The following is a 24,813-nucleotide window of genomic DNA, read 5'->3' on the forward strand; positions in this document are numbered from 1 at the left end:
CAACTGCCTAGCTTACCCAGCACATTCCAGGAAAGTATCTCTCAAAGAAGCATAGTCAGAGAGTTCTAAAGGGGTTGGATTTAGGTGGAGTAATTAAATTTCAAACCTGAGGATACTGCATTGTAATTTGCTTATTGGATAAACCCAAGTTTGGGTAGTAACCTTTTATAATAGCTTTAACACCTTTTAATCCCATAGGGCAATAGCAATGAAACAAGATTGTGAATGGCCCTGAGGCCAGTAGATTTAGCATAAAACTAGGTATAAAAAGCGCATGTGTCAGGTGACCAACAGGAAGGAAGGAACAGGATGGAAATTGCTGTTCTAAGCCTGGACTCCGGACTCCTGGTGTGAGTGAGGATCGGATCCCGATCAGGGGACCTTCCCTGGTAACCCTTCGGAAGCGTTAATAGGGGACGCCTGACTTCGCTGGAATCACCTGGCACGTGCCTGGTATTGAGGGACTATCGATAAGTTGCCAACCCATGTCTGTCTATTTGTTGTTTTAAACAACCCAGGGGTTGATACCCTCACAGTGCCTAGCTGGCCTGCGACAGATTGATCTATTTATCTGTTGTTATTATTTACTACTGGCTCTTTAATACTGCATCATCTGCTTATTGTATTTATCTTTCTGTTAACTGTTGTGTGTGCGTGTAAGCTATAATAAATTTGCCATTGCCTTACCCCCAACTCTGCCTCCTCGATCCTGAACCACACAGCTGAGTGGCTAAATTGATATATTCACAGTACCAGCTGGCCTGTGACATGCATATGCAAATATATGCAATGTACTCTCTAAAAGACTACACAGAGAGGAATTTATTTGTTTGGATTATGGCACAGAGCATATTGCATTTCTTATTGACAAGAACAAACCTCAGCAAGTTGTACCATTGGTGGGGAGAGCTAGGGCTAAGACTTGAATTTTGCAAATGAAGAAATGAGAGAGGGAGGAGAGACCTTTCTATTCTCCAAAACAACTCTGTCTTATTATTAGACAAACACAGTTTAGCTTTGCTATTTGTTAATACTGCCTAGCATGTTACTAAGCATAGAATCCTTTGGCAAAGCAATTAAACTTTAATATTCATCCATACTACTGCATCCAGTTATCAAATCTTTGCTGAGAAATGAGTTACTGTTTACCTCAAGTTTTTAAATAGGCATGCATTTTTATCCTTACCAGATATACCCATATTTGTACTGGCCTGTTTTTTCTTACTGTTAACAAAGTTAACAAATTCATTAGGCCCAGCCCAGCTTTTCCAAGAACAATCAGTTAGTCTAATGATCAAATTCCTTAAAAGTAGCTAGCTCTCAGCTGTGAAAAACCATTAGTGTAAACATAGCAGCTGCCATGCAGTGTATGTCAATACAATTAACATTCAACTGCTGCTCTTTGGAAGGGTAGAAAATGTTACTTTTTCACTCAGCCTACTCCATCTTCAGAGGAACAGTCAGCCAAATATTTGCCAGCCGCACGATACCAGTCATTTTGTACCCTAATACTGTATAAATGGAATCGCAATCTCTCATAACCACTTTCATATATGGGCTCTTGTCAGGTTAACAAATATGTCAGTACTATCAGCAGGGGTAAATCCATACCCACAAAGTTTCCCTGAAGCATAAGCTAACATGTTAAGCCATTTGCTATAAGGCTGTGTGAAGCTTTGGTCACTGATTCAATTCGGCAGATGTGGACCGATTCGGCAGCTGAATCTCCGAATCCAAATCAAATCAGGAGACCTTTTAATATCTCTGAATCAAATTGGAACCCTCCGAATCAATTCGGAGAGATTCGATGATACGGATATAGACAGTTTTAAATGTTTTTTCTACACATTTCAAGGTACCAGGCAGCTCGTGAATGCTGAGATGGTGGGCCGGATGAAATGTTCCACGGGAGCACAGGGGAGTCCCCATTGTGCTTGGCGACAGCCCCGGAAGCGGACCAGAAGCAATTCCGGTCCATTTCTGGGTCTGCCGCAGAGTGTGCGGGGGGGAACCCCCGCCTGGCTCAGCAATTGGTGTGTCTCAGGTTGCGGGGGGGGGGGGGGGGGGGGCGGCACCCGGTGTCCTTCTGCGGCTGATTGGAGGTATGGGGAGGGAGGGGGTCCCCTGCACGCTCGGTACTTCCAGTTCACTTCTGGCTCTGCTGCCGAGCATGTGGGGAGCCCCCCTGCACTCCTGTAGGACACTCCATTTGCCCCACAATCGCAGCATTCATGCTGAGATGCCTGGTACCTCGAGGTATGTAGAAAAAACATTTAAAGTTGTGTCTATGGCCGAATCACTGATTCTCCAAATTAGCATCAAATCTTCAGATTTGGATTCGGCTGAATCGAATTGGGACAGTGATCTGAATCAACAAATCGAATCACTGTCCCCCGTTTTGGGCCATATCTGAAACCAAATTGAATATGACCCATTTCACACCCCACTAATTTCCTACACTTGTTGCCAAAAAAAATGTTTGCTCAATGGTACGTACTGGGAAAAGATGCTGGAAATAATAAATTTATCTAAACCAACAAACAAAAGGTGGCAATATCACCACAGTTCTTACCTCAACTTCTACTCTTGTGAATGGCTGGCACATAGTCATTGCACAAAGTTGTTTGCTGGGGGTAGGAATAAAAAAAAATTATTAAAAACATAAGTCATTTAATCTGTTTTCAGCTGATTTGTAAATAGTATGCTATTTTGACAATGTCTCCACACCCTGCACTGGCATTTTTTTGGACTTCTGCCATACAGTCAGCCCTATGAAAAAGATGACCCATTTATTACTTACTCCTATTAAATTTAATATCAAATTTTCAGTAATTATCCTTCAAGATAATTAGGGCACAGATCTGGCAATTTTCCAGGGCTGCAGAGGTGTACAGCTTACATATGTGTATATGTACATGTATACACACAGATATACACACCCTGTTACTCACACAGACATTCACCATTCTCTCTATAAAATGAAATTATTTTACATCTTGGTAGCACTTGTTGGTTGTTTAAATCACAAAGTGAAGACCCCATGGACTTAAAACAGTCTCAAGAGATGGAGAAAGATGATGAAATACTTTTCTGGAAGACAGGGTTCACTAAAACACAAATTATTTGCCTTAAAATATAGGATTTACTGGCTTATGAGGCATGTCTTCTACAGCAAGTCAGACCGGATGCTAAGTTCTCCTTCTGACCTTAACCTCTATGAATGTCTCAGAAGTGAAGGCTAGTAGCATGACAAACAGGAAATCTTTAGTCCTAATCTCTGCCCTAAGGTCATAGAGGATGTTCAAGGTGTTTTATGTCTCCAAATTATCTCAGATGCAAAGTGGCGCTAATACTCATGTTCCTTCCAGGTGTAGAGAGACTTGATAGGCATTTTGTTTAACAGCGCCATACAAATATTGTCATAATAAGGAAATGGCAATGTGTTTAGGCAGTCCATACAGTTTTAACATGGTATGGGAAGTTGGGAAATGAGATGCACATAACTACTTCCACATCTGACTGCAAGCATGTGCATTTTGTCATTAGTTTAAAGCTAAGTGAGACAGCCTTAAAAATAGAGTAATAAAGTCAATTCCATCCTTGAGTGGAATTAATCCTGTTTGGGAAGATTTTTTTTTCAGGAGGATTAGAGGGACAGAGTTGGGGGAGCTAAATAAATCTCTCTCATGAGTAAAGTGAAATACAAAAATCCACTCAAATTTTGATTTCAAGCACATAGCCCTAGCCCCAGCCCCATAATACATGGGACACAAAACAATACAAAAAAGGTAGGTGAAATTAGGATCAAGGCCAAGAGCTTTTCAGACTTGCATGGTAATACTTTGTAAAACAGCACTAGCAGCATGTTGATGCTGCCTGTTACAATTAGGGGACATTGATTTAGATTTTGTGGTCCTATATCCAGACTGAGAAAGAAGGCAGACATTATTCACAGCTTCATATTTCATTCAAGGGTCTACATATTTTAAACCCACCTCCACCTCTGTTCTCATCTTTTCTCCTCTGCATCCTTGTCTTGCTTCCCCTTATCTTCTACTCTCAAACTCTGCTTCAGCATATTCCTTATGCTTCATACAAGCTACATTGTATGACCTCTTCCTTTCTCCAGGAATCCTCCCTATCTTGTCCTTTTCTTTGCTAATACCTGCTAAATCTGATCTATTTTCCTACTACATCTAGGGGTGAATCCTTAAGCCAGATACAAATGTCAGTATGTTGAAGGTTAAAATGACATGCAGAAAAGATGAAACTAAATACTATTCAGGAAATTGCTCATGTCTGTGGTTTTTCAATGTTGATGTTCTCAAAGAGATAGGCAATAGAACAGTAAGAAATTCATATCCACGTCTGCTAAAGCACAACACATGTCAAAAAGGAAAATACAGGAGAAAGGATAAGTAAGGGCCTTGCTACATATTAATTTTAGGTGGCTCCTAGAGCTCTTAACTAGGGCTGTGCAAAGCTTTAGTCGGCGATTCGATTCGGCATTGATTCAGCAGCTGAATCTCCAAATTGAATCAGGAGACCCTTTAATCTCTCCGAATAGAGGCGGAACCCTCTGAATTGATTTGGAGAGATTCAGAGAGATTTTATGCTTCAGACATTGACACCACTTTAAATGTTTTTTCTACATACCTCAAGGTACAAGGCAGCTTGTGAACAGAGATGGTAGGGCAGATGGAGCGTCCCTGGAAAGCATGGGGGGGTCCCCAGTGCACTTGGCGGAGGACCCAGAAAGGGACCAGAAGCACTTCCAGTCCACTTCTGGGTCCACTGCGGAGTGCATGGGGGACCCCCCCGGTGCACCCGGGCCACCCCACAGCTGGTTGCTGAACCGGGGGGGGGGGGGGGTGCTGCGTGCTCGGCAGTGGAACTGGAGTGGACTGGAAGTACTTCTGTGGGACGCTCCATCTGCCCCACCATGTCAGTGTTAACAAGCCATGCCTGGTACCTCGAGTTATGTAGAAAAAACATTTAAAGCTGTGTCTATGGCCAAATCGCCGATTCTCTGAATCAGCACTGAATCTTCGGATTTGGCCAAATCGAATCAGGACAGTGATCCAAATCAAATCGCTGTCCCCCAAATCGGGCCGAATCCAAATCCGAATCAAATACGGCCCACTTTGCACACCCCTAATCTTAACGCCTGGGCTGTCCACACGCTAACACCTGAAACTAGTTTTAAGCACGCTTTAGGCAGCTTAAAAGTTATGCCACTCCAGGGCAGGTTTCTCTCTGCTCTGTGTTACCCAGCTCAAGTTCCATTAATGTGTAGCCACTCTCCATAGAGGAGCCGCCAGCATCCCAAGATGTGATTTACCCTCCCCAGCCCTCCTATTCTGTGTGGACAAAGTTTCCACCCCCTGAATTTCATTGCTACAGGGAAGGCATGTTCTGGCACCATGCCAACTCCTCCTTCTGCCCCCAGGGGTGCAACCACATGCAAACAGCCTACAGAGCATATGCCAACTAGCCAGCTCACAGGGTACACACATCCAGGAGTTGGCTCTGGGGGGATGGAAGAGGGGGAAAAAAAAAGGGAGGGGCCCAACTGGGTCCCCCATTAACTGGGGCTTCCTTCATGGGGCAGGGGCAGTAACTCCCTTTACAAGCACCTTCCCTCAACACTCCCTCCTCCCAGCCACGATGCATGACCAGCATCCCCCACACCCAATCCCAAATCCCATTTAATTAAAACATAAGACCTTTAATTTACTTCGCCTTTATGTATTTAACAAGGTTTTTTACTTCTTATTTTATCCTTCAGTAGCTGACTTCCTTCATTTCACCATCGTTCTCCCATCTCCATTTCCACTCCCCCATTTTCTTATCCATTCCCAGCTTCATGTTCCTGCCCTCCCTCTCCCTCCCAGAGATGACCTGAGCAAGGTGCACGGCCTGGGGCAACAGCCTGTGAGGTGCCCCACCCCTGCACCCCCCAGACGCAAAGAAGCTGGTGGCAGATTCAGTGGGGGGGGAGGGGGGGTGCTGAACAGCTGGATGCAAAGCTGGTGCTGAGTTGCTGCGACTGCTGCTGCTTTGCCTGGCTCTGCGGGGCCCCGGGCAGTTGCCCCGATTGCCCCCCCCCTAAGGACGGCCCTGCCCACTCCCCAACCAATCTTTCACACACCTTCACCTAAAGCAGGGATACAAACCTGTCCTGGCTCATCAGTCCTCTACTAGCAACTCACAGCTGTAGCAGGGGAGGTTTAGTAATTACAGGTTAAAAGTGTTAAACTTACAATGAATAGCCCTGCCACGTCCAAGTCACAGTATCCTATAGGGGAAAATCCAAAACAAAACATGTTACATGACAAAAACAGAACAGACAAGATACAAGTGCAGATATTAGGAATAACATTTGGTGAAGTAGAGGCTGTTTTACAATCTTAAGGTTCTCTCCAACACATAGCACAGCACCACCCCAACAGAACTTGACTAGAATTCCTTAGCTTATTATATCATCACTGGACATGTCTACACATTCAAATGCTGCATGGTGGGTTTACTCTATAGTAGATTACTCTACAATAAATTCACCCCAGGAAAGCATCTACACATGCTGGGAGGCAGGAACAGATCTGCTGCCCCTGCCCCCTCTAGCCCTGCAATGGCTCCCTGTAACAGCCAGGGGAAGCACTAGGCTTCACCTGGGTGCTAGCTCAGGGACTTGCAGGGAGCATAGGACCAGGAGACAGCTGTTTCTTGGCAGGAGCTGGGAGATTGCTCCCTGCCCCCAGGAGCTGCCTGCTGCCGGGGCAGGCTCTGCCACTGGAGCTGGGGCAGAGACAATGTTCTCCTGCCCCAGCAACAGGGAGCTCGTGGCCCCAGCACCCCAATCAGGGGCAGGCAGCTTGGAAAGAGTAGCAGGGGCGGGGCAGGTTCCAGCCCCCTGCCCCAATCCACTAGTGGGGCAACCAGCAGATCAGGGCAGCGGACTAGGACCTGCTCCTCTCCTGCAGCTCTTAAGTCCCACACCTTGATCACCCCATTGGGGCATAGGACTGGGACAGTTCCCAGCCCCAGCTCCATGATTGCGGACTTGGGGCTGGGGAGCCTGTCCCCAGCCCCTGCTCTGCAAATGAGGAGCGAGGCCTTGGAGCTCCCTGTTGCATGGGGACATTATCCACACCTTAGCTCTGGTGGCAGAGTCTATCCTGGGAGAAGGCAACTGCCAGGGGCAGGGAGCAATCTCTCACAACCTGCTGCCTGGCTCAGCAGCAAGTTTGCTCACTGTTGGCTGTCTACACATGCCTTAAGGTGCAGTAACTAATCATAAATAAATTTGCTACTTGTATTTACAGGTAGCAAATTTACTCACAATTACAGCAAATTACTGCACAGTAAGCATCTGCATGTGTAGACAGTGACACTTAAGTGTGCATAAATTTGCTCTCATCTGATCATGATATTTTCTGAAAGACTGTGTGTGCAGCCCTAAATAGCTCACCAAAACTCATTAAGTGGCCTGCCGGTCAAAATAACTGTCCAGCTGTGATTTAGGCTATATTTTAACTCCCATGAAGGTCGGTGGAAAAGCTTTACCTGGCCTGGGGACTGGCTCTTGTAGAGCTACAAAAAAGTAAGTGTACAGCTGTACAAGCTGTCATTAGTGCTACAAAGACACTTTAAGGGCTACAAAATAGTAGCACTTTCAGAAAGTAACTTCTTGACAGTATCCCAGTGTTTCAAGACCACGCCCCCACAAAGGGCCAACAGAGTCTGGTATGAAGTAACTTCAGCATATATTTGTCTATATTTTAAAAGATATATTAGTTCCTGTTAAATGTGATACTGCAGATCTCTTAGCCATGATAAGAAAGCAGTCTTAAAGCTGAAGTTATGCAATACAATCCCTTTTAAATTGCTTGCTTCAGCTTTTAAATGCTTTTGTAGGTTGAACTTTCCAAAAAGGGCAGTGGGAGGAAGGATATCTTGTACTCCTTTAAGACTGGAATGGACTTCTTTAAAAATAAATTAAAGAAAGCCAATTCTGCTTGTTTTTTATCTTTAAAATTTTGGGAATGTGAAGTCTGAACTTTTCTGGTTTTGTTGAAGGATCAGCAGGAAGCAGCAAGGATATTTATCATGAGCTCTTATCACCTTAATTGATGGAATGTGGGTATTGGATTTTAAACCAAAGCTCCATTTATTTAAAAATGTATCAGAAGTCTATATAGAGCTCTACACTCACTCTTTTAGCAAGTGTGATCTCATCACATACTTGAGCTCTCCAGTCATCATTGAGTCTAGACATTGACAGGCATGTTCACAAACAAGTAAGAAAATTAAAAGAAATAATCCAACCACCACTTTCAGGACTTCTTTCACATGGCACAACATGATCTAGAGGCATCAGGCCATATTTCTCCCCCCAAAAATAAATGCACAGGGGATAATCAGGTCAGATTAAATTATTGTTTTGTTAAATAGTTGCTGGTGATGGTTCCTTTCTTTCTATCATTACATTCACTCCAGCAATGAGTATAAGGGACAGATGGTCCGAGTAAAAACAAAATGGGTGTACTTACCCAAGTTCTTATAAAAAAAAGACTAATAATAAGTATGGCATGCATTTAATTTTGCCTTCGCAAATCTAAAGTACTTCAATTTAGCAATTAAATTTCTTAGTACATTTTAAAATATTTTCACATCTGAATGATTTACTCTATTGATATTCTGTAGATAACTTTGAAAATTGGTACCATAGTTTCAACATTACAAACTACTGCCTTCTTAAGCCATTTCTTATATCTTTAGCTTCTTCTCAGTCATTAGTGCAGGGTCTGCTGCTTTTGATGTCCTTTTCTCTTTGAGAATTATTTTTTTAAGTTTAAATCTTTAATAATAGTCATCTCTATCCATAGATTAAACACTTTACAGAATCATAACTGCTGTTCTCATTACACTTCTGAGCAGGCAGAACTTAGGAAAGATGCTATTATAACACAAGGTCAGCAGTATGACAGTGGTAGAGGCAGATAGAGAACAGCCATTTCAGTTATCCAATCCTGTACTCTACCCAATGGACATGCTGCTTCCATATATAAAGTTTTCTGTGGTTCAGCATAGTTTTAAAAAGCTGGTTATGAAGGTGTCTCCAGACTCAGATTATAGTCGAACAAGATTCTGGTCTACTACTATACCAATATGGCATTAATGACTAAATCAACAGCTTAGACTGGGGCGGGCAATTATTTTGGGCAGAAGGCCACTTACTGAGTTTTGGCAAGCCATCGAGGGCCGCATGACAGGCAGCCCAGGGCAGATTAATATTAATTTTCTAAATTTTTAGGGGCCCCGTGGGCCAGACAGAATGGCCTGGTAGGCTGCATCTGGCCCCTGGGCCACATTTTGCCCACCCCTGGCATAGACAGTACCAATCTTTTGTACTTAAAGAACAGCTTAAAAGACTCTCTAACTGGAAAAAAGGGGGAAGCTGCAGCAAGAAGAACCACCCACAACTTGCATTTCATTTTTAGCCTTTGAATTGAGACAGTAGGAAGTGGGGGTAGTGGATAGACTGTCTGGTTTTTGTAACTGTATGGTCCCCCTAGAGTAATTCCCGAATAGTTTTAATTATCCTGAAATTAACCTTACTTAATTTGTCATCTGCAAAGCCAGTCTGGGTCATTCTCTCTTTTACATGATGAGTGAGTATTTACTAAAGATGCAACAACTAGAACACCAGGTCCACTGAAGCTTGCTGAATAGAAACCTGCTCTTATGCCTAAAGTCATACTGGTGCTGTAGGGTTAACAGGAATAGAAAAGGAATTTGGCCAAAACTAAATATATGTACAATGATGCATAATCAAACAAACTTTTTGTAGTTACCTCCTGTTAGGTCCCAGTACAATGCTGCTGTTTATTCAGCACGTATAAACTCAATGCAGCCTTTATTCAAGCTATCAGCTATGTGATTGGACTGGCAGCGATACAGCAAGCATCAAACACAAAATAAAGTGTATTTCTATTCTACTGTTGTACAGCTTAGGGGAGAAGTTTAGAAGTAAAGCAAAAGAGTGTGTTTGCAATTAAAACACAAACTAGAAGTCAGAAGATCAAGGTTTTAATACCAGCTCTACTCTTCACCACCAGTATCCTCGTTCCCTATGTTTCTCCACCTGTGCAACTGAGTTAGTGTCTGTTCTGCCTTCCTTACAGTGTGCTGCAAAAGGAAATCCATTAGTATATAGATTCATAGATGTTAAGGTCGGAAGGGACCTCAGTAGATCATCGAGTCCACCCCCTGCATAAGCAGGAAAGAGTGCTGGGTCTAGATGACCCCAGCTAGATACTCATCTAACCTCCTCTTGAAGACCCCCAAGGTAGGGGAGAGCACCACCTCCCTTGGGAGCCTGTTCTAGACCTTGGCCACTCGAACTGTGAAGTTCTTCGTAATGTCCAATCTAAATCTGCTCTCTGCTAGTTTGTGGCCATTGTTTCTTGTAACCCCCGGGGGTGCCTTGGTGAATATATACTCACCAATTCCCTTCTGTGCCCCCGTGATGAACTTATAGGCAGCCACAAGGTCACCTCTCAACCTTCTCTTGCGGAGGCTGAAAAGGTCCAGTTTCTCTAGTCTCTCCTCGTAGGGCTTGGTCTGCAGGCCCTTAACCATACGACTGGCCCTTCTCTGGACCCTCTCCAGGTTATCCGCATCCTTCTTGAAGTGTGGTGCCCAGAATTGCACGCAGTACTCCAACTGCGGTCTGACCAGCGCCCGATAGAGGGGAAGTATCACCTCCTTGGACCTATTTGTCATGCATCTGCTGATGCACGATAAAGTGCCATTGGCTTTTCTGATGGCTTCGTCACACTGCCGACTCATGTTCATCTTGGAGTCCACTAGGACTCCAAGATCCCTTTCCACCTCTGTGCCACCCAGCAGGTCATTTCCTAGGCTGTAGGTGTGCTGGACATTTTTCCTCCCTAGGTGCAGCACTTTGCATTTCTCCTTGTTGAACTGCATTCTGTTGGTTTCTGCCCACTTGTCCAACTTGTCCAGGTCTGCCTGCAGCTGTTCCCTGCCCTCCGGCATGTCCACTTCTCCCCATAGCTTTGTGTCATCTGCAAACTTGGACAGAGTACATTTCACTCCCTCGTCCAAGTCACTGATGAAGACATTAAAGAGTATCAGTCCAAGGACCGAGCCCTGCGGGACCCCACTGCCCACACCCTTCCAGGTCGAAACCGACCCATCTACCACAACTCTCTGGGTGCGACCCTCCAGCCAATTCGCCACCCACCGGACTGTGTAGTCATCCAAGTCACAGCCTCTTAACTTGTTCACCAGTTTGGGGTGGGATACCGTATCGAAGGCCTTCCTGAAGTCTAAGTATACGACATCCACCCCTCCTCCTGTGTCCAGGCGTTTCGTAACCTGGTCATAAAAAGAGACTAGATTGGTCAGGCACGATCTGCCTGCCACGAAATATGCCTTGCAATTCATTAGTAAAATACTCCAAGTTTCTTTGATGCAGTGTAACCTAATTGCAAACCCCCAGATGTCCTTTCTATATGGCTACAAAAATGAACACATACAGGGTTTTTTTTATTCTAGCCAAAATTCACTGCTATGTTCCTTTTTGGGGTTCTCTCTTTATTAGTAGGCATGAAATGAAAAGGTGAATTTGAAACATCAAGCTGTTTGGATTAAACTTTTCTAACATTCTTTGCCACATTTGACCAAAATTTGTGAACAGTTATGTGATTCTGGTATCTTACATTATTTTCAAAAAAATATATTTTTTTATCTAAATGGGCAGCATTGGTGGAGCATTTTTCTTCATGCAGAGGTAGAAAGAAAATTTAGTTTATTAGAATGATTCTAGGAGATTAAATACACACACCATCACAATTATCAGTTACAGATGCATTTTCATTGGATGGAAACAGATGGACAATCCATGACAATGAATCAGAACTGCCCAGAATTTAAGAAATGTATTGTGTGTGTGTGGGGGGGGGGGGGTGCATGCACTCTGCATCTCTTAATTATCTTATGAATCCATTTCTGAGGGTTTTTAATGGCTGCACAACATTAGAATGTAAAGCTACATAAACACAATTTAACACAAAGCTTTAGGACCAGAGAGAGATGGGCAATTATTTCGGGCAGAGGGCTGCTTACTGAGTTTGGCAAGCCATCAAGGGCTGCATGACAGGCAACCAGGGGCAGATCAATATTAGTTTTCTAAATTTTTTAGGGACCCCGTGGGCTGGATAGACTGGCCTGGTGGGCTGCATCCAGCCCGCAGGCCGCATTTTGTATTTAACTTTAGGCTAAGTACAGACGATCAGAAAGCCCAAGGCGGAGATTGAATCAGTCTTTGCAGGTCAGTCTAAACTGTGTAGATTGAACCAATAAGCAACTAAATAGACATTCACTTTTGATTCAGGAAATGCAGCCACATGTCTGCAGTGGCCTAGGCCAGAAGGCGGTGGTTTGGGGGTAATAGAGCAGACCTCCCTGCTCAGCTGAAGCAGACAGCTTGGGCTAAGGCTAGCTCACCCACCTGAGAAGGGAGGTTTGGGGGAGAGGTGCAAAGCACCGTGGGATGCTGGGGAACTGTGAGTTAATTTGAATCTGGAGGGGCTCTGGGGCAGAAGTTCAACAGACCAATTTAACCTAGATCAGTTAAGTCCGATACCACATGCACCCAGGTTTATCTGAAACTGGTTTTGGCCGTTTTGCAAGCAGTTTATGTGCACTAAACTTCTGTTGTGTTACAGATCTGAACTGGTATCTGATCACTTATACTGGTTTAAGTGTAATTTCTGTCCCTAGTCTTAGAGAATAGTGAGGCAGTGACTCTCTCCTCTAAGCCAATCAAATTAGAACATTTTACAAGTATAGACATGCGAGACAAAAATCAAAAACCCCAGAAATGTATTTTTGTGGAAAACTTAATTATGCTGGATACATGAAATAACTAGGGTTTGATTTTTCAGTTGTCTGCGACTGGGATTTGGGAAATGTGTTAATGGTAGTTGGATGGTTGTTTTTCACAAGACACTGGAATACTACCACACATTACTACTGAAAGCACAGCAGTCTGAAATGCTAAACAATGTGGAATGCTTCAGGAAGAAAGAGGATTGCTTTGGGGGAGCAGGTAATACTAGTAGAAAGAACGTACAACTCTAAAAAAGCAGAGGAAGAACCATGACAAACCTAGACTAAATACCAAGACAAAGAACAAGGGCAGCAAACATTTCAGATTTGGGATACTGCTACTACTTTATAAAGAGAGTGTGCTATTGTACGTAAGTGCTACTCACTTGCCTTTTTACATATTAAAAGAAAAATATAGCAAGCGTGTATTTAAACCAGGATTTCATTTCTTATGCCCTTTCTAATGTATTATATTACTAACACAAGTCAGCCTTTCAGGTGCAAACGTGGGTTGTAAACACAAGTTCACATGATCTGAGAGAATTCTCCCTTTTTTTTTTTTTCTTCTTGCTGGTAGAAAAACTTATCCAGAGACCCCTGGACAGACATTCAAGTGCCAAGCTGCTGAGCACCCAAGGGCCCCTGTGCATGCCTAACAGCATGCTCTGCAAACTCCCCAGTCTGCTTAGCAACAAATGACAGCAGTGCACTGGGCAGCCCTGATTGGCTGACTCAGACTGCCTTTCAAGCTGTCTTTTCCTGCAGTACAATGTAAGGGCGGTGAAGGAGCTTCCTGCTTGGCTGGAGCAGTAGAGTCCAGGCCAAGTAATGCATTGTTTCCTCGCACCTGTGGAGGAAGAGGGAGAGGTTGGGAGCAAAGCACACTGGGAAACTGGACTATTGTACTGTAGCTTGTCAGAAGGTAAGTATACAGAAGTTGGATCTCCCAGGAGCTATTTAATTCTGGTTGTTCTCTTGGAATGGCCGTTTTTGCTTTGAAAGAAAAATCCTGAATGTCTGTAATCTTGTGATTTCTAGTAGGAAAGCAGCAAGTCTCCTACTAGAAACAGAATGTCTATGTATGACCTTGGTTTAGCTTTGGGAAAGAAGTCTAAGTCACCTTTCTGCCTAAACCCATTATACTAATAGTATTCCTGGAAATCCTGGCACACCCCGACTACATGGAGGAGGGGGAACAAATACTGCAGATCTCACTGAGGTAGAGGATATTTTTGTATCAATAGGGAATCCTTGGCTACCCCTTTAGATCAAAGCAACTGGGCCCATTAGGCATAGATTTAAAATGGATAACAGCAGAATCCCTAGTGATAAAGAGTCAGAGCAACTATGTCTAGATATTTTTTTTTATTATTTCTAGAGCTGTAAGCTGCTGAAGAATTATCTACTTACTATCCTGTTCGGGTATCGGAGCAGCACTGGCTGTACAGGAACTCCTGGAATGAAGGCACCTGAAACCATAAATCACTCTTTAAAAAATAAATATATGACTGGGAAATGTTAATTGATTAAGACAATGGGGAGCTGTAGCTGTGGGAAAGAAAAACAAACGAACGGTACAATCATAAACCCAACCAACTAAAAAAAGAACCCCAAAACTAAGAGCTTTTTTAAAGTAAAACAGGATAAGCGATATAAGAAAAGCCCTTTCTTCAGTGTGGCTGAGCTCCAGAAAAGGGTTTAGATCAACAGCGACTCCCTCAGATTTCTCAATTCCTTTCAGAATTGGTGATACTAAGCTCTTCAACTCATTACCTACAGTAGATCATACGTTATCTACTGCAAGTATGTTTTTCCTTCCTTCAGTCATGTGTAACAGCACACATATACCATCTGTCTCTATCAGTTGTGGTACAAGGCTTACCCCTTTGAAAGTATTTTCTCTTGCTGAATTGTGCAAATGTTAACTAACGTATTGTAGTTTTTTTTATTTTGCTACAATTCACTTAGATGTACACATGTTGTTACAGCTCTTTGGTCAACGCTGCTAAACATGTAGCTTCAGGGGCCATCACACTTCCTGAACTATTTCTAGGTATCACACTTTCTGAACTATTTTTCTCCCTCTGAATAAATGTCAGTCATTAAGAAAATACCATGGCCTAGGTATTCATATGACCCTTAAGCAGAATACCATAAGAGATGATTAGGCAAGATCTAATTCAGCTAAACAAGGGCTAGAAGCAAATCACCACCTTGCGGATTCCTAAACTGCCTTACGGCAACACCTGGAAGGCCTGTAGAGCTTTCATTGGCAAGCAGCAGCAGAGGCTGCTTTCTGACAGACACTGCCATTTTAAATCCTCTTTTCTGTCTGGCAAATAATCCATTATGCTAATCCCACTAAACACTAGACTGAGTAGATTTCATAAATCAGCTACTAAACCCTGTGCAGCAAAGATTTACATTGAAGTGTTAATATTAGACCTGAGCAACTAACAGGTATAAATTGCACAAAAAGACTATCTGAATGCTCTCAGGATAATTGCAACTGTTAATTATCCTATATGACACAATACAGTTCAGAGGTGCTTCTGCGTTTGAACCAATACCAATTTAAATATTAGAGGTTTGCCAGATAAAACCTAAATGCTTCTCAAACTAAAGGAATTTGATTGGGTGAAAATGAGTCTCTCTCTCCAATCTCTCAGTCCTGATTCTCAAAGGAAACCTACAAAACACTTCCCAGAGACGAGCCTATGAGCTCCATTTCATCAACCTCCTGGATACTAGAGATCATGGACTAAATACAGACATTGGATTTATGACACATTATAACCTGCCTGACATCTGACTCCCCAGGTATCTCTCCACTTTCATCCCCCTTCTCTCCCTTCCCCACCCCAGCCTGTCTCTCACCCATTGACTCCTCAATCTACATTTTCACTGACTACCTGTCTTGTATGCAGACCACCCCAGCCGCTGGCTTCTTTACTTTTCATTCCATCCAGGAAGAGCACACACCAACTGCTGAAACTTCCTTAGCCTGATGAAGGGTTTTTGAACCCGAAAGCTTGCTTAATAACTATTCTCCAACTATTTGGGTTGGTCTAATAAAAGATATCAGATTCACCCAAGAAACCTTGTCTGCCAATGAGTTTCCTATAACATTTTTATAAAAATTTAGTATAATAGAAGAGGTTCTATCAGTTAATTTTTAATTCTCAATGAAGACTCTTTATATAAAATGAGTGGACATCCTTTAGTCCTTCATGACCACAGCATAAGATAGAAAGAAAGTGAAACAGATTAGTCCAACTTCAGTCTGCAAGCTTCTGGAAACTGAAAAAGTGAATCAACTGCAAACAATATAAAATTAAGTATACGGTTTCAAACTACTGTAATGCAAATAATCTAAAATGTTACAACTAAATACCCTAGTTATGAAAATCTGGATTTTTAGAAGAGTTAGTAACTGGATGGGACCATCATAGATGATAGGTAAATAAATGACACCCCACTCCAAATTAATTGACTTTTCAAAACACATGTCACACTTGTCCATGATATTTTAACAACAAGCATACAACAAAATAACTCTCACCTTGTTTAAAGGTGATGAGGCAAGAACGATTTGTACAGGTGCCTTCTGGGAAAATCAGGATCTTGGATAAGGAAAAAATGTATGTAAGTTTATAGCTGGGATATACTTTAGCATTAGCAGTTACATAGTCTGAATTCTCATTTAGATCCTTTGATCGTTGATGAGCCTTTATACTGCACCACAAGGTTATCACTTTGTCATCCAGGAAATGAAAGCAGTAGTGTAGGACAACTGCAGTGCCAGCGATTCAATTCATCTGGATTTGGAAACCTTGTAAAAGAGCGAATTTGGGGAATGGCCTTTATCAACTCTGAGATACAGTACGAAAAACTTCCAATGCTTCCCTTGAAATATCTCCTGTCGGTATTAATATGAAATTGTTCCTACCTCCTTACAGAACTGTAAGCGATATAAACAGAAATTTGGACTGACACCAAGTACATATAAGACAACACTCAAGCACTTACAGATACAGATGCTATCAACATGAAACTAGATGCCAACTGTGATGAGATGATCATGGGTGAAGGGGAAGCAGCAAAAGACAGACTCGGAGTGGGTGCATTGATGAATCACGCGCCAAATACCCAGGAGGTTTTAGAATAATCTTCTAAAAGCAATTAGATCAGCAGGAGTTACAATATGACACACTGCAAACTCCTTATGGACTGCATAGCACTCCAACAATGTTGCCCTTTCAGAATGCTGAAGCAGGGCAAGGACAAGTGACTTGGGAAAAGCATTGTTGTAACAATTCTTTAAGAGCTGCTCTTGCTCCACCTTCTTCTTTTGCACAGGCAATTGCTGCAATAAAAGAGTATATGCTCTAATAACTGCTGGCTTTAGGAACAGCCCCTTGGAGAGACAGGCGGGTGCACAGAAGTTAAAGCAACTCTGAGACTCTTTTAATTAATGATCTAGGGACAGCAGCAGACACAAAAGGTGGTATATACACAACCATTCTGCTACCAAGAGACATACAACCAGAATGTGGTTATATAGGCACAAAAAGCAACTCAAAAGACCAGGGGCTGATAGCTGAAGAAATCCACATAATTTTGCCTCCAGAATCTCATAGGTAAAACCTAGTCAGCCATTCTCTAGACTGGAGATAACGGTCCTCTGAGAAACAAATAAAAACATGCCCCAAGTGCTCCTAAGCACTTAGTAGAGGTTGAACAAGTGATAACCAACATATGCCTCATATATGTTGTAGCCTGTTTGTGGAAGCAACAGGACCCTGGTGCTGCTAGGAGAGATTGCTGAGCGCTGGACTGTTCAGTATGCTCTGTTTTAGGGAAAAAGAGTGGGGAAATCTACTGGCTCTTTCCTTTCTGTTGTATACTTTGAATGCTGGCAATACTTTCCCCTCAGGCATTAATAGAGTCTGTGACTTTAAAAAAAAAAATTATAACCTTTCCCCTCGCCAAATTTTTTTATGATCAAATGGGAAAAGAAAACCACGTGGCTAATGCATAGGATCAGAAGTTACAGAGCCTGGGTTACATGTTGTAACCTAGGAATCTCCAAGGCTGTTCTAATTTAGGCCACAACCACAACCCTAAGCAGCCCCTGATACGCAAGAGATTATTTTTGTATAAAACCACCTCTGTATCCTTTCTCTTGAGTGGAAGGCTGACAAACCCGGGCTATGTTCGGTCTTCTTACATGGAATCATTTTTAAGTGTGTAAAAAATAACCACACAGGCTCACTCACATGTCACTTTCTATGCACTTTATTAGAAGCCTGTCCTAGACTTGATATTTGTATTTGTTTAAAATACTTGCATGACAAACACTTGACAAACAGGGAAATAATGAAGGAGGCCATAAAAATTTATAAGATAGCTCTGAGTATGTGTTCATAAGCCAAATTTAAGAAATCTAAATTCTAACTAAAGAGCTTTGTATAAGCGCCATGTGAAATGAAAATAAGTTTAGGAAATCCTACGCTAGGGAGAAAGTGCCTGCCATGGTATCTGTGAAGCTGCTCCTCCAACACTGTTTTTCTACAGAAGAGCCTGACATTCAGAGGATTCTTCCTTCAGGGGACCCAGACTAGAAAGCTGATGTAGTGCTAGAAGCACAAAACCCAGCTTGGTGCTGAAGACTTACCCAAGGCAAGTTAGAGAACACAGCTAAGACCAGGCTCAACTTGGGCAAAATTGGTGAAGTGGCTTCCAAGATGCAGGTAAAGCTACATGTCTATTTAGGGTTTGTCTTCACTGCATCGTTAGCTTGCGGTATAATCCAGAGTTCTACCACTAATGTGACTCCTATCCACAAAGATAAGTGGTGGTTTAAGCTTGAATGAGCCAACCTTTCATGGGGCCTGAGGGCAGCCCGAGTCCTGCTAATACTAGTGCTAACAAGGAAGTGGACATAGAGTATCTTAGGTTACAACAACTCTTCAAATGGTAATTCAGTCACTGTGCATGAAGCATTATTTTACAGGGTGAAAGTGCTCACTGGAGCCTAAGCCGAGTGAATTAACTCAAGTGTCCAAACTGGAGCCAACTGCTTCAGTGAAGACAACCCCCGAGTTTCAAGGGGTGATTGACACACTTAGATCCCAAAGTGGGAAAAAAGAAAAAAACTTCGAGTTCTTTGCACACATTTGTAATAAGCTGTTAGTAAGTTTTGATTTTAAAAGTAATTCCTTCGTAACTCAAGGGTAATCATGCTGGAAACCCCCTTTCCTTTTCTAAAGGCTGTGATGCACCCAAAGTCAGGCACAGTCTCTTCTAGCTTCAGTGTTATAGCTACAAGTATATGCCCAAATGAAAAGACCTTTGATACTTAAACTTCACAGTTTACTTGGAAAGATGCCACTTTGCAGAACTGAATAAGCCCATTTCACCTGTGGCCATTGGCCTGCTGATGTTGCTCGTTTTGTTATTTCATTGATTGTATTCCTTCGAGAATCAGGGTCTTGACGTGATACCAGTACAGGCTGAAGGGAACTTAAAATTCCTGTGACAGAGAGATTCAAGTTACTCATATCATATTAGCACCTGAGATCAAGGAGTCATTTTAACAGGCACTTTATCACTAGGCCTGTGCAAATAGGGAAGTATTTGATTTAGATTCAGGCAATTCAGAGAAAAGTGATTTGATTTGGAGATTCAGATCACAGTCCTGAACTGATTTGGCCGAATCAGCTTCAGAAGATTCATCTAGATTCAGTGATTCGGATTGGCTGGGGAGAGGCAGGCACAGCCAGGCAGCTGCAGGTTCTCTTGCGGCTCCTCCAGCTGTGCCTGCCTCTCTCTGGGGAGGGGGAGCCATGGGAGAAGCCCCCAGGGTTGACCTGCCCAGCCCCAGCCTCCTGACACGTTAAAAAAAATAAATAAATAAGAAAAGAAAAAAAAGCTCCACACTCACCAGCTGTACAGGGACTGTGGGGGCTCTGGGCACTCATGGCAGAGCGCCCATTCCCCGATCAGCCCCCATTGATTTTTTGATTCCCCGTGCAGCCCCCATTCCCCGATCACCCTCTCCCTCCCAGCCCCTGCACCCGGCCCCAGCTGTCTGGGAATCAAAAAACCACAAAAAAGAAACCCACACTCACTGGCAGTAACAGTGGCTGTGGGGGCTCTCGAGCCATGTGGCAGAGTCCCCCCAACACATCCTCTGCTCCCCAATCTCCCCCCTGACTTGGCACCAGCATCCTGGCAAGTAAAATGAAAAGCTGTGCACTCACCGGCTCTGGCAATGGCAACTGGGGCCTCTGGGCACTCGTGGCAGAACACCCCTGTGCAGTGTGGGGCAAAGGGGGGAAGCAGGGATCACCCACCCCCCCCAGCACTCACACAGCAGCTACCCCATGGTGCGGGTGCAGTGCAGCTCGGCAAGGTGTCGTGCACTGTCTGGGAGCTGGGGCCACTGGGGCCGAGTGCTGTGAGGCTCCAGCTGACATGTGGAGCTGTCCAAGCTCCCAGGCAATGCGCAGCACCCTGCTGAGCCGTGCTGCACCTGCACAATGCGACAGCTGCCATGTGGGTGCCAGGCGGGAGAGGCAATCCCCCACTGCCCATCACTGCCCTGCGCTGCATGGGGGGGGGGCTTTAGTATGAGCTCCCAGAGGCCCCCAATTGCCAAGGCCAGAGCCAGTGAGCGCAGGGCTTTTTTTTAAGCACCAGGAGGCTGGGCCGGGTGGCAGATGGGGCTGGACAGGGCAGCCACGGAGGCTTTTCCTGTGGCTCCTCCAGCTGTGCCTGCCTCTGCCCCGGTGGGGTGAGTTGCGGGGGTTCTGCGCTGCTGCTGTTTACCCAGGCAGCAGATGCAAGCACAGCTCGCTCCGGGCAGCAGCAGGGTATAGCCTCTGCTCCCAATCCTGATGTGGACGTGACAGCGCTGGGAGCAGGGGCTATGCACTGCCACTTGCCCCCTTCCACCCAGAGCAAGCTGCACTCACATCCCACCCCCACCCCAGCTGGGCAAGCAGCAGCAGCAGGGCAGAGCCCTGCCATGCCCACTTCCCCCCGCCCCCTTCCCCAAGTAATTCCGCCCCCCCCCCCCCCCCCCGGCTGTGGCTGGGCAGCTTGTCCCAGCCCTAATCCTTCCCTCCCTCCCTCCCCCACACCTCTTTCCTCTCCACTCCCTTCCCCAACAGACTTACCAGTTGGAGGCAGCTGTCAGTTGCCCGTTTGGTCTATGGCCAAATCTCCAAATCAGTCAAACCTTTTCTGAAGCTTTTCCAAATCAATTCAGATGCTTCGAATCGATTCGGAGCTTTTAATTTTTCTCCCAATTTGATTCCGATCAGAGATTCAGCCCCTGAATCGAGCCAAATCTCCTCCAAATCGAATCAGCTACTGAAGCTTTGCACAGCCCTATTATAACCATGTATTTAGAGAGAGGCCCTTACCTGAATAGTATCCGGGCTAAAAAGACAAGACAAAAGATGGGAGGAAAATGAAATATATATTCCTGTCCTCCATTTTATAGGGGGGGAAACAAAGACAGAAATTAAAAGCTGTGCGTCTGACCACAGAAGAGGTTTGTGGCAAAGACAGAAACTGAATCCAGATTTGCCAAGGCTTGGTCCAGTACCTGTACCATAAGACTGTCCTTTCTGCCATGAGAATTTAAATAATACTTGTTGTAAAAGACATTGATAGTGTAACTGCATTTTGTAAAGTCTCCTGTGTTGTTTTGTAGGGTTTTGGCTTTGAGGTATATAGCTTATGAAGAACACTGTAGCCTTCAGGCCAATCCCCATGGAAAGAAAAAAGAAAGTGCTGTTATACAAGATATCTGTAAAAAGGCTATAGCCTGTGTCCACCTGCAGAAATAAAATGGGTTGGATATTTTATTCTGTATTCATGCGGGGGTGGAAGAATCAGAGGATGGAAAAGTAAAAAGTGCTATTGCTTTCCTTTATAAAGTTTCCTGATATGAGAGAGAGAAGACTTGAGTGAACTCCAAGAGTTTAATCACAGAAAGCAGTACAGGAAGCATAATTTCCTTAATTAAGGCCTGTTCTGCACTTTTTCCAATAACTCTCCCTAACTACTTGATGTCTAAAATAATTTATATATTTGTGAATCAAACCCTTTGACACACCCATTTGCTCCCACCCCAGAAGACATTTTTCCTGAGAAAAGGCATTTGTTTCTACAGAACAAACTCCTGTTTAACAAAAAAATGAAGTTTCTTGTTGTAGGAATTGTGAAGGCAGCCTTTTCAATGGGAAGCAGGTTTAACCAATGCTGTGTCCCCTATCAGCACGTGAAGACACCAAAAAGAAGGTCTAAAATCTGGCTCCTCACAACCAGAGGAGCCAAAATTGGGGTGGAAAGCAGGGAGAAAGAATTCAGCCTCTGTAAACTACTCTACAATACAGCCCATTCTAGCCTCTGGGCCAAAGGGGTCTCATTGCAACTTTCCAGTCCTATAAATGAGTTGCGAATCTACACAGCAACTTTCAACTTCACTGCTTCCTCAAAGTCTCCTTAGCATAGTAACATGCAAGGAGTCTGTGAGGAGCAAGCCACTTGCATGTCAAATTCCCTCTGCACGGGCTCCTTAGCTCCAGTCCTGTTGGAAGAATGCATTTCCTCTATCCTAATGGGAGTGATCATCCTAAATATTCTGTCTCCCTAGTTCCTTTCCCAAAAAGGAGCCTGAAAATTCCAAGATGATTAAAATACATTCAGAGTGATTTAATAATTTTAAGAGCTATTTTTGTGCATCTTAACTGAATTCCAATTTTCATCCAAATACAGCTTGACACAAGTCATAGTTAAAAATGAATCATAATTAGAAAAAAAAGCATCACTCAATAATTTCTAATGTAATAAACCAAAACATGAAAAACCAGAATACATGGAAGTTGTTCTGTTATGTTAGATATAAAAGAAACTTATGTCACTTATGAGATGAATTGATCATGTATTCAAATGAAGACATTAGTTCTGGTTTAAAGTGATTCAGTGGGAATAACTTGCTACAAGATTCACTTACTGACATGGAAGCCTATGTTCTATTTACTTTCAAAGACACTAACACATATAAGTGTGTCCTTTCAAAGGTATCTAAGTGCCCAGAGATGTAGGTAGGTACTTCCTGGGATTTTAAAAGTGCATAAGCAAGTTAGGTGCCTAATTCATATTGATTTCAAAGGGAATTTCATGTCTAGTAGCTGTAGTAGATATTACAAGGTATCTCGACACTTAGATGCTTTAAATCAGTGTTTCTCAATGCTTTCAAAGGTTGTGTAGGTGGAACTTCAGCTCACTGCCCAATTTAAAAAAATCTAAGTTGTTTGCACTTCAAACAGATGAATCAAATGATCTCTCAGACAGTGGGGTTTTGTTTTAATCATGGTGGGACCAAGGTTTTTTGACAAAATGGTTGGTGAGATGTTTCTCAAAAGGTTGAGAACCACTGCTTTAAATACTTAAAAACCTGACCCTCAGTCACTTTTGAAAATGAAACTTGAACTCCTCAGTTGGGAGGACTCTGATAATTGTATCCCTTGTCAATGATTCCACTTTACTTACTGCCAAAGATTGGGGCCGCCAGGTTCTCTGGTCTGGATACCATTGATGGCAGGCCAGCCAAGACACAGACTATCCCATCAAAGAAGCTTGAATGTGGAGCTACAGCAAAGATGGGGGCCTCCAACGGACTTGCTACTTTCCCCTTCACTGTAACTTGGAAGCCCATCGAAAAGAACATGGAACGTCCTAGGCCCTTGAGGATGATTTGAATCATTCTCCTTTAAAAGGAAAAAGCAACAGCATATGTAAGTTCATTACCTTCCTTAGTCACCAAGGACATTGTTTTCTTCACACTGTTAAAACTAAAATAAAACCATAAGAATAGGGTTTCTTTGGCTGTACATTAGAGGTCCCTGACATAAGCAGCAGTAGTCAGAAAGAAACAGACTTTAATGTTCTTTTGTACTGTAAACAGTAATTATGAATTCTAGTTTGAATCAAAAGTAGTCACTGAAACAACTTCAATCCTATATTTTTAAACAATCAGATTTAATAAAAAAAACCCAGTTAGAATGGAAAGAGATAAGGTTCCTCTACCCAGGAATTCTGACCTATTTCCTGATCTTGCTGCAATTCACTTCCTGTTGGTTTTCACTCTCTAGTGTTATGCAGCTGCAGAGGAGGAAGAACCTGGACTGCATCCAAGGACTGAAAGACCAGGGACTAAATCAAGAATCCCTCACTGTAATGGACACAGCTATGAAACAGTGCTTGGAATTCCAAACTTCAACTTGCTACAGTTGCTACAGCTATTTTTACAGTAGTGTTGTAGTGGTAACAACAAATATTACCAATTCAATCCTGCTTCTCAAGGTGTGTGTGTTACATGAACACAGCACCATCATTTATATATATTTTTCTGTCACCATCATTCTCAAAAGTTCCAAGGCTATTTGTGAACTTTTCTTCACGAGCAGCTCTTCCTAAAGATTCAATCTGGCATCATTTCTAAGGCAAGGCCTGACTTGCATATACAGTAAAAGCTTTGTTATCCAGCATGAGTGGGGTAAAGGGGGTGCTAGTTATCTAAAAATTCTGGTTAGCTGAGGCAGGGATTTGGGGCCGGACGCGGAGCGGGGGGCGAGGGGATGGAGGATGGCAGTGGCTGCATGTGGAGCGGGAGGGGGTGGGGGAGGTGGTGGCAGCCACACACACAGCAGGTGGTGGGTGGTGGTAGCAGTTGCCACGTGCAAGCTCTCTTCTCCATGCATCTCGATGGCTGGCCAGAAATTCTAGTTAATAGAGTATTTCAACTACTAGAATACTGGTTGACACAGCTTTTACTGTAGTTATCTTCTTAACAAACCAGTTTAACAAGGTGTT

The 24,813-nt window shown here is 43.4% G+C and overlaps 1 protein-coding gene across 1 annotated transcript in view; it reads right to left on the minus strand.

Moving 5' to 3' along the window:
* The window catches only part of LPCAT2 (lysophosphatidylcholine acyltransferase 2), a 56,276-nt gene that overhangs the window by 16,478 nt on the left and 14,985 nt on the right, over positions 1-24,813 (minus strand). The window contains exons 3-8 of the mRNA XM_006273016.4: positions 23,491-23,708; positions 19,344-19,456; positions 16,484-16,544; positions 14,332-14,390; positions 6,264-6,298; positions 2,573-2,627 (exon numbers count right to left, since the gene is read on the minus strand). Of these exons, the coding sequence (XP_006273078.2) occupies positions 2,573-2,627; positions 6,264-6,298; positions 14,332-14,390; positions 16,484-16,544; positions 19,344-19,456; positions 23,491-23,708 (541 nt within the window). The remainder of the gene's footprint in view (positions 1-2,572; positions 2,628-6,263; positions 6,299-14,331; positions 14,391-16,483; positions 16,545-19,343; positions 19,457-23,490; positions 23,709-24,813) is intronic.

The sequence above is a fragment of the Alligator mississippiensis genome, chromosome 10 (genome assembly GCF_030867095.1).
Source record: "Alligator mississippiensis isolate rAllMis1 chromosome 10, rAllMis1, whole genome shotgun sequence".
In the NCBI taxonomy this organism is placed as follows: Eukaryota; Metazoa; Chordata; order Crocodylia; family Alligatoridae; genus Alligator; species Alligator mississippiensis.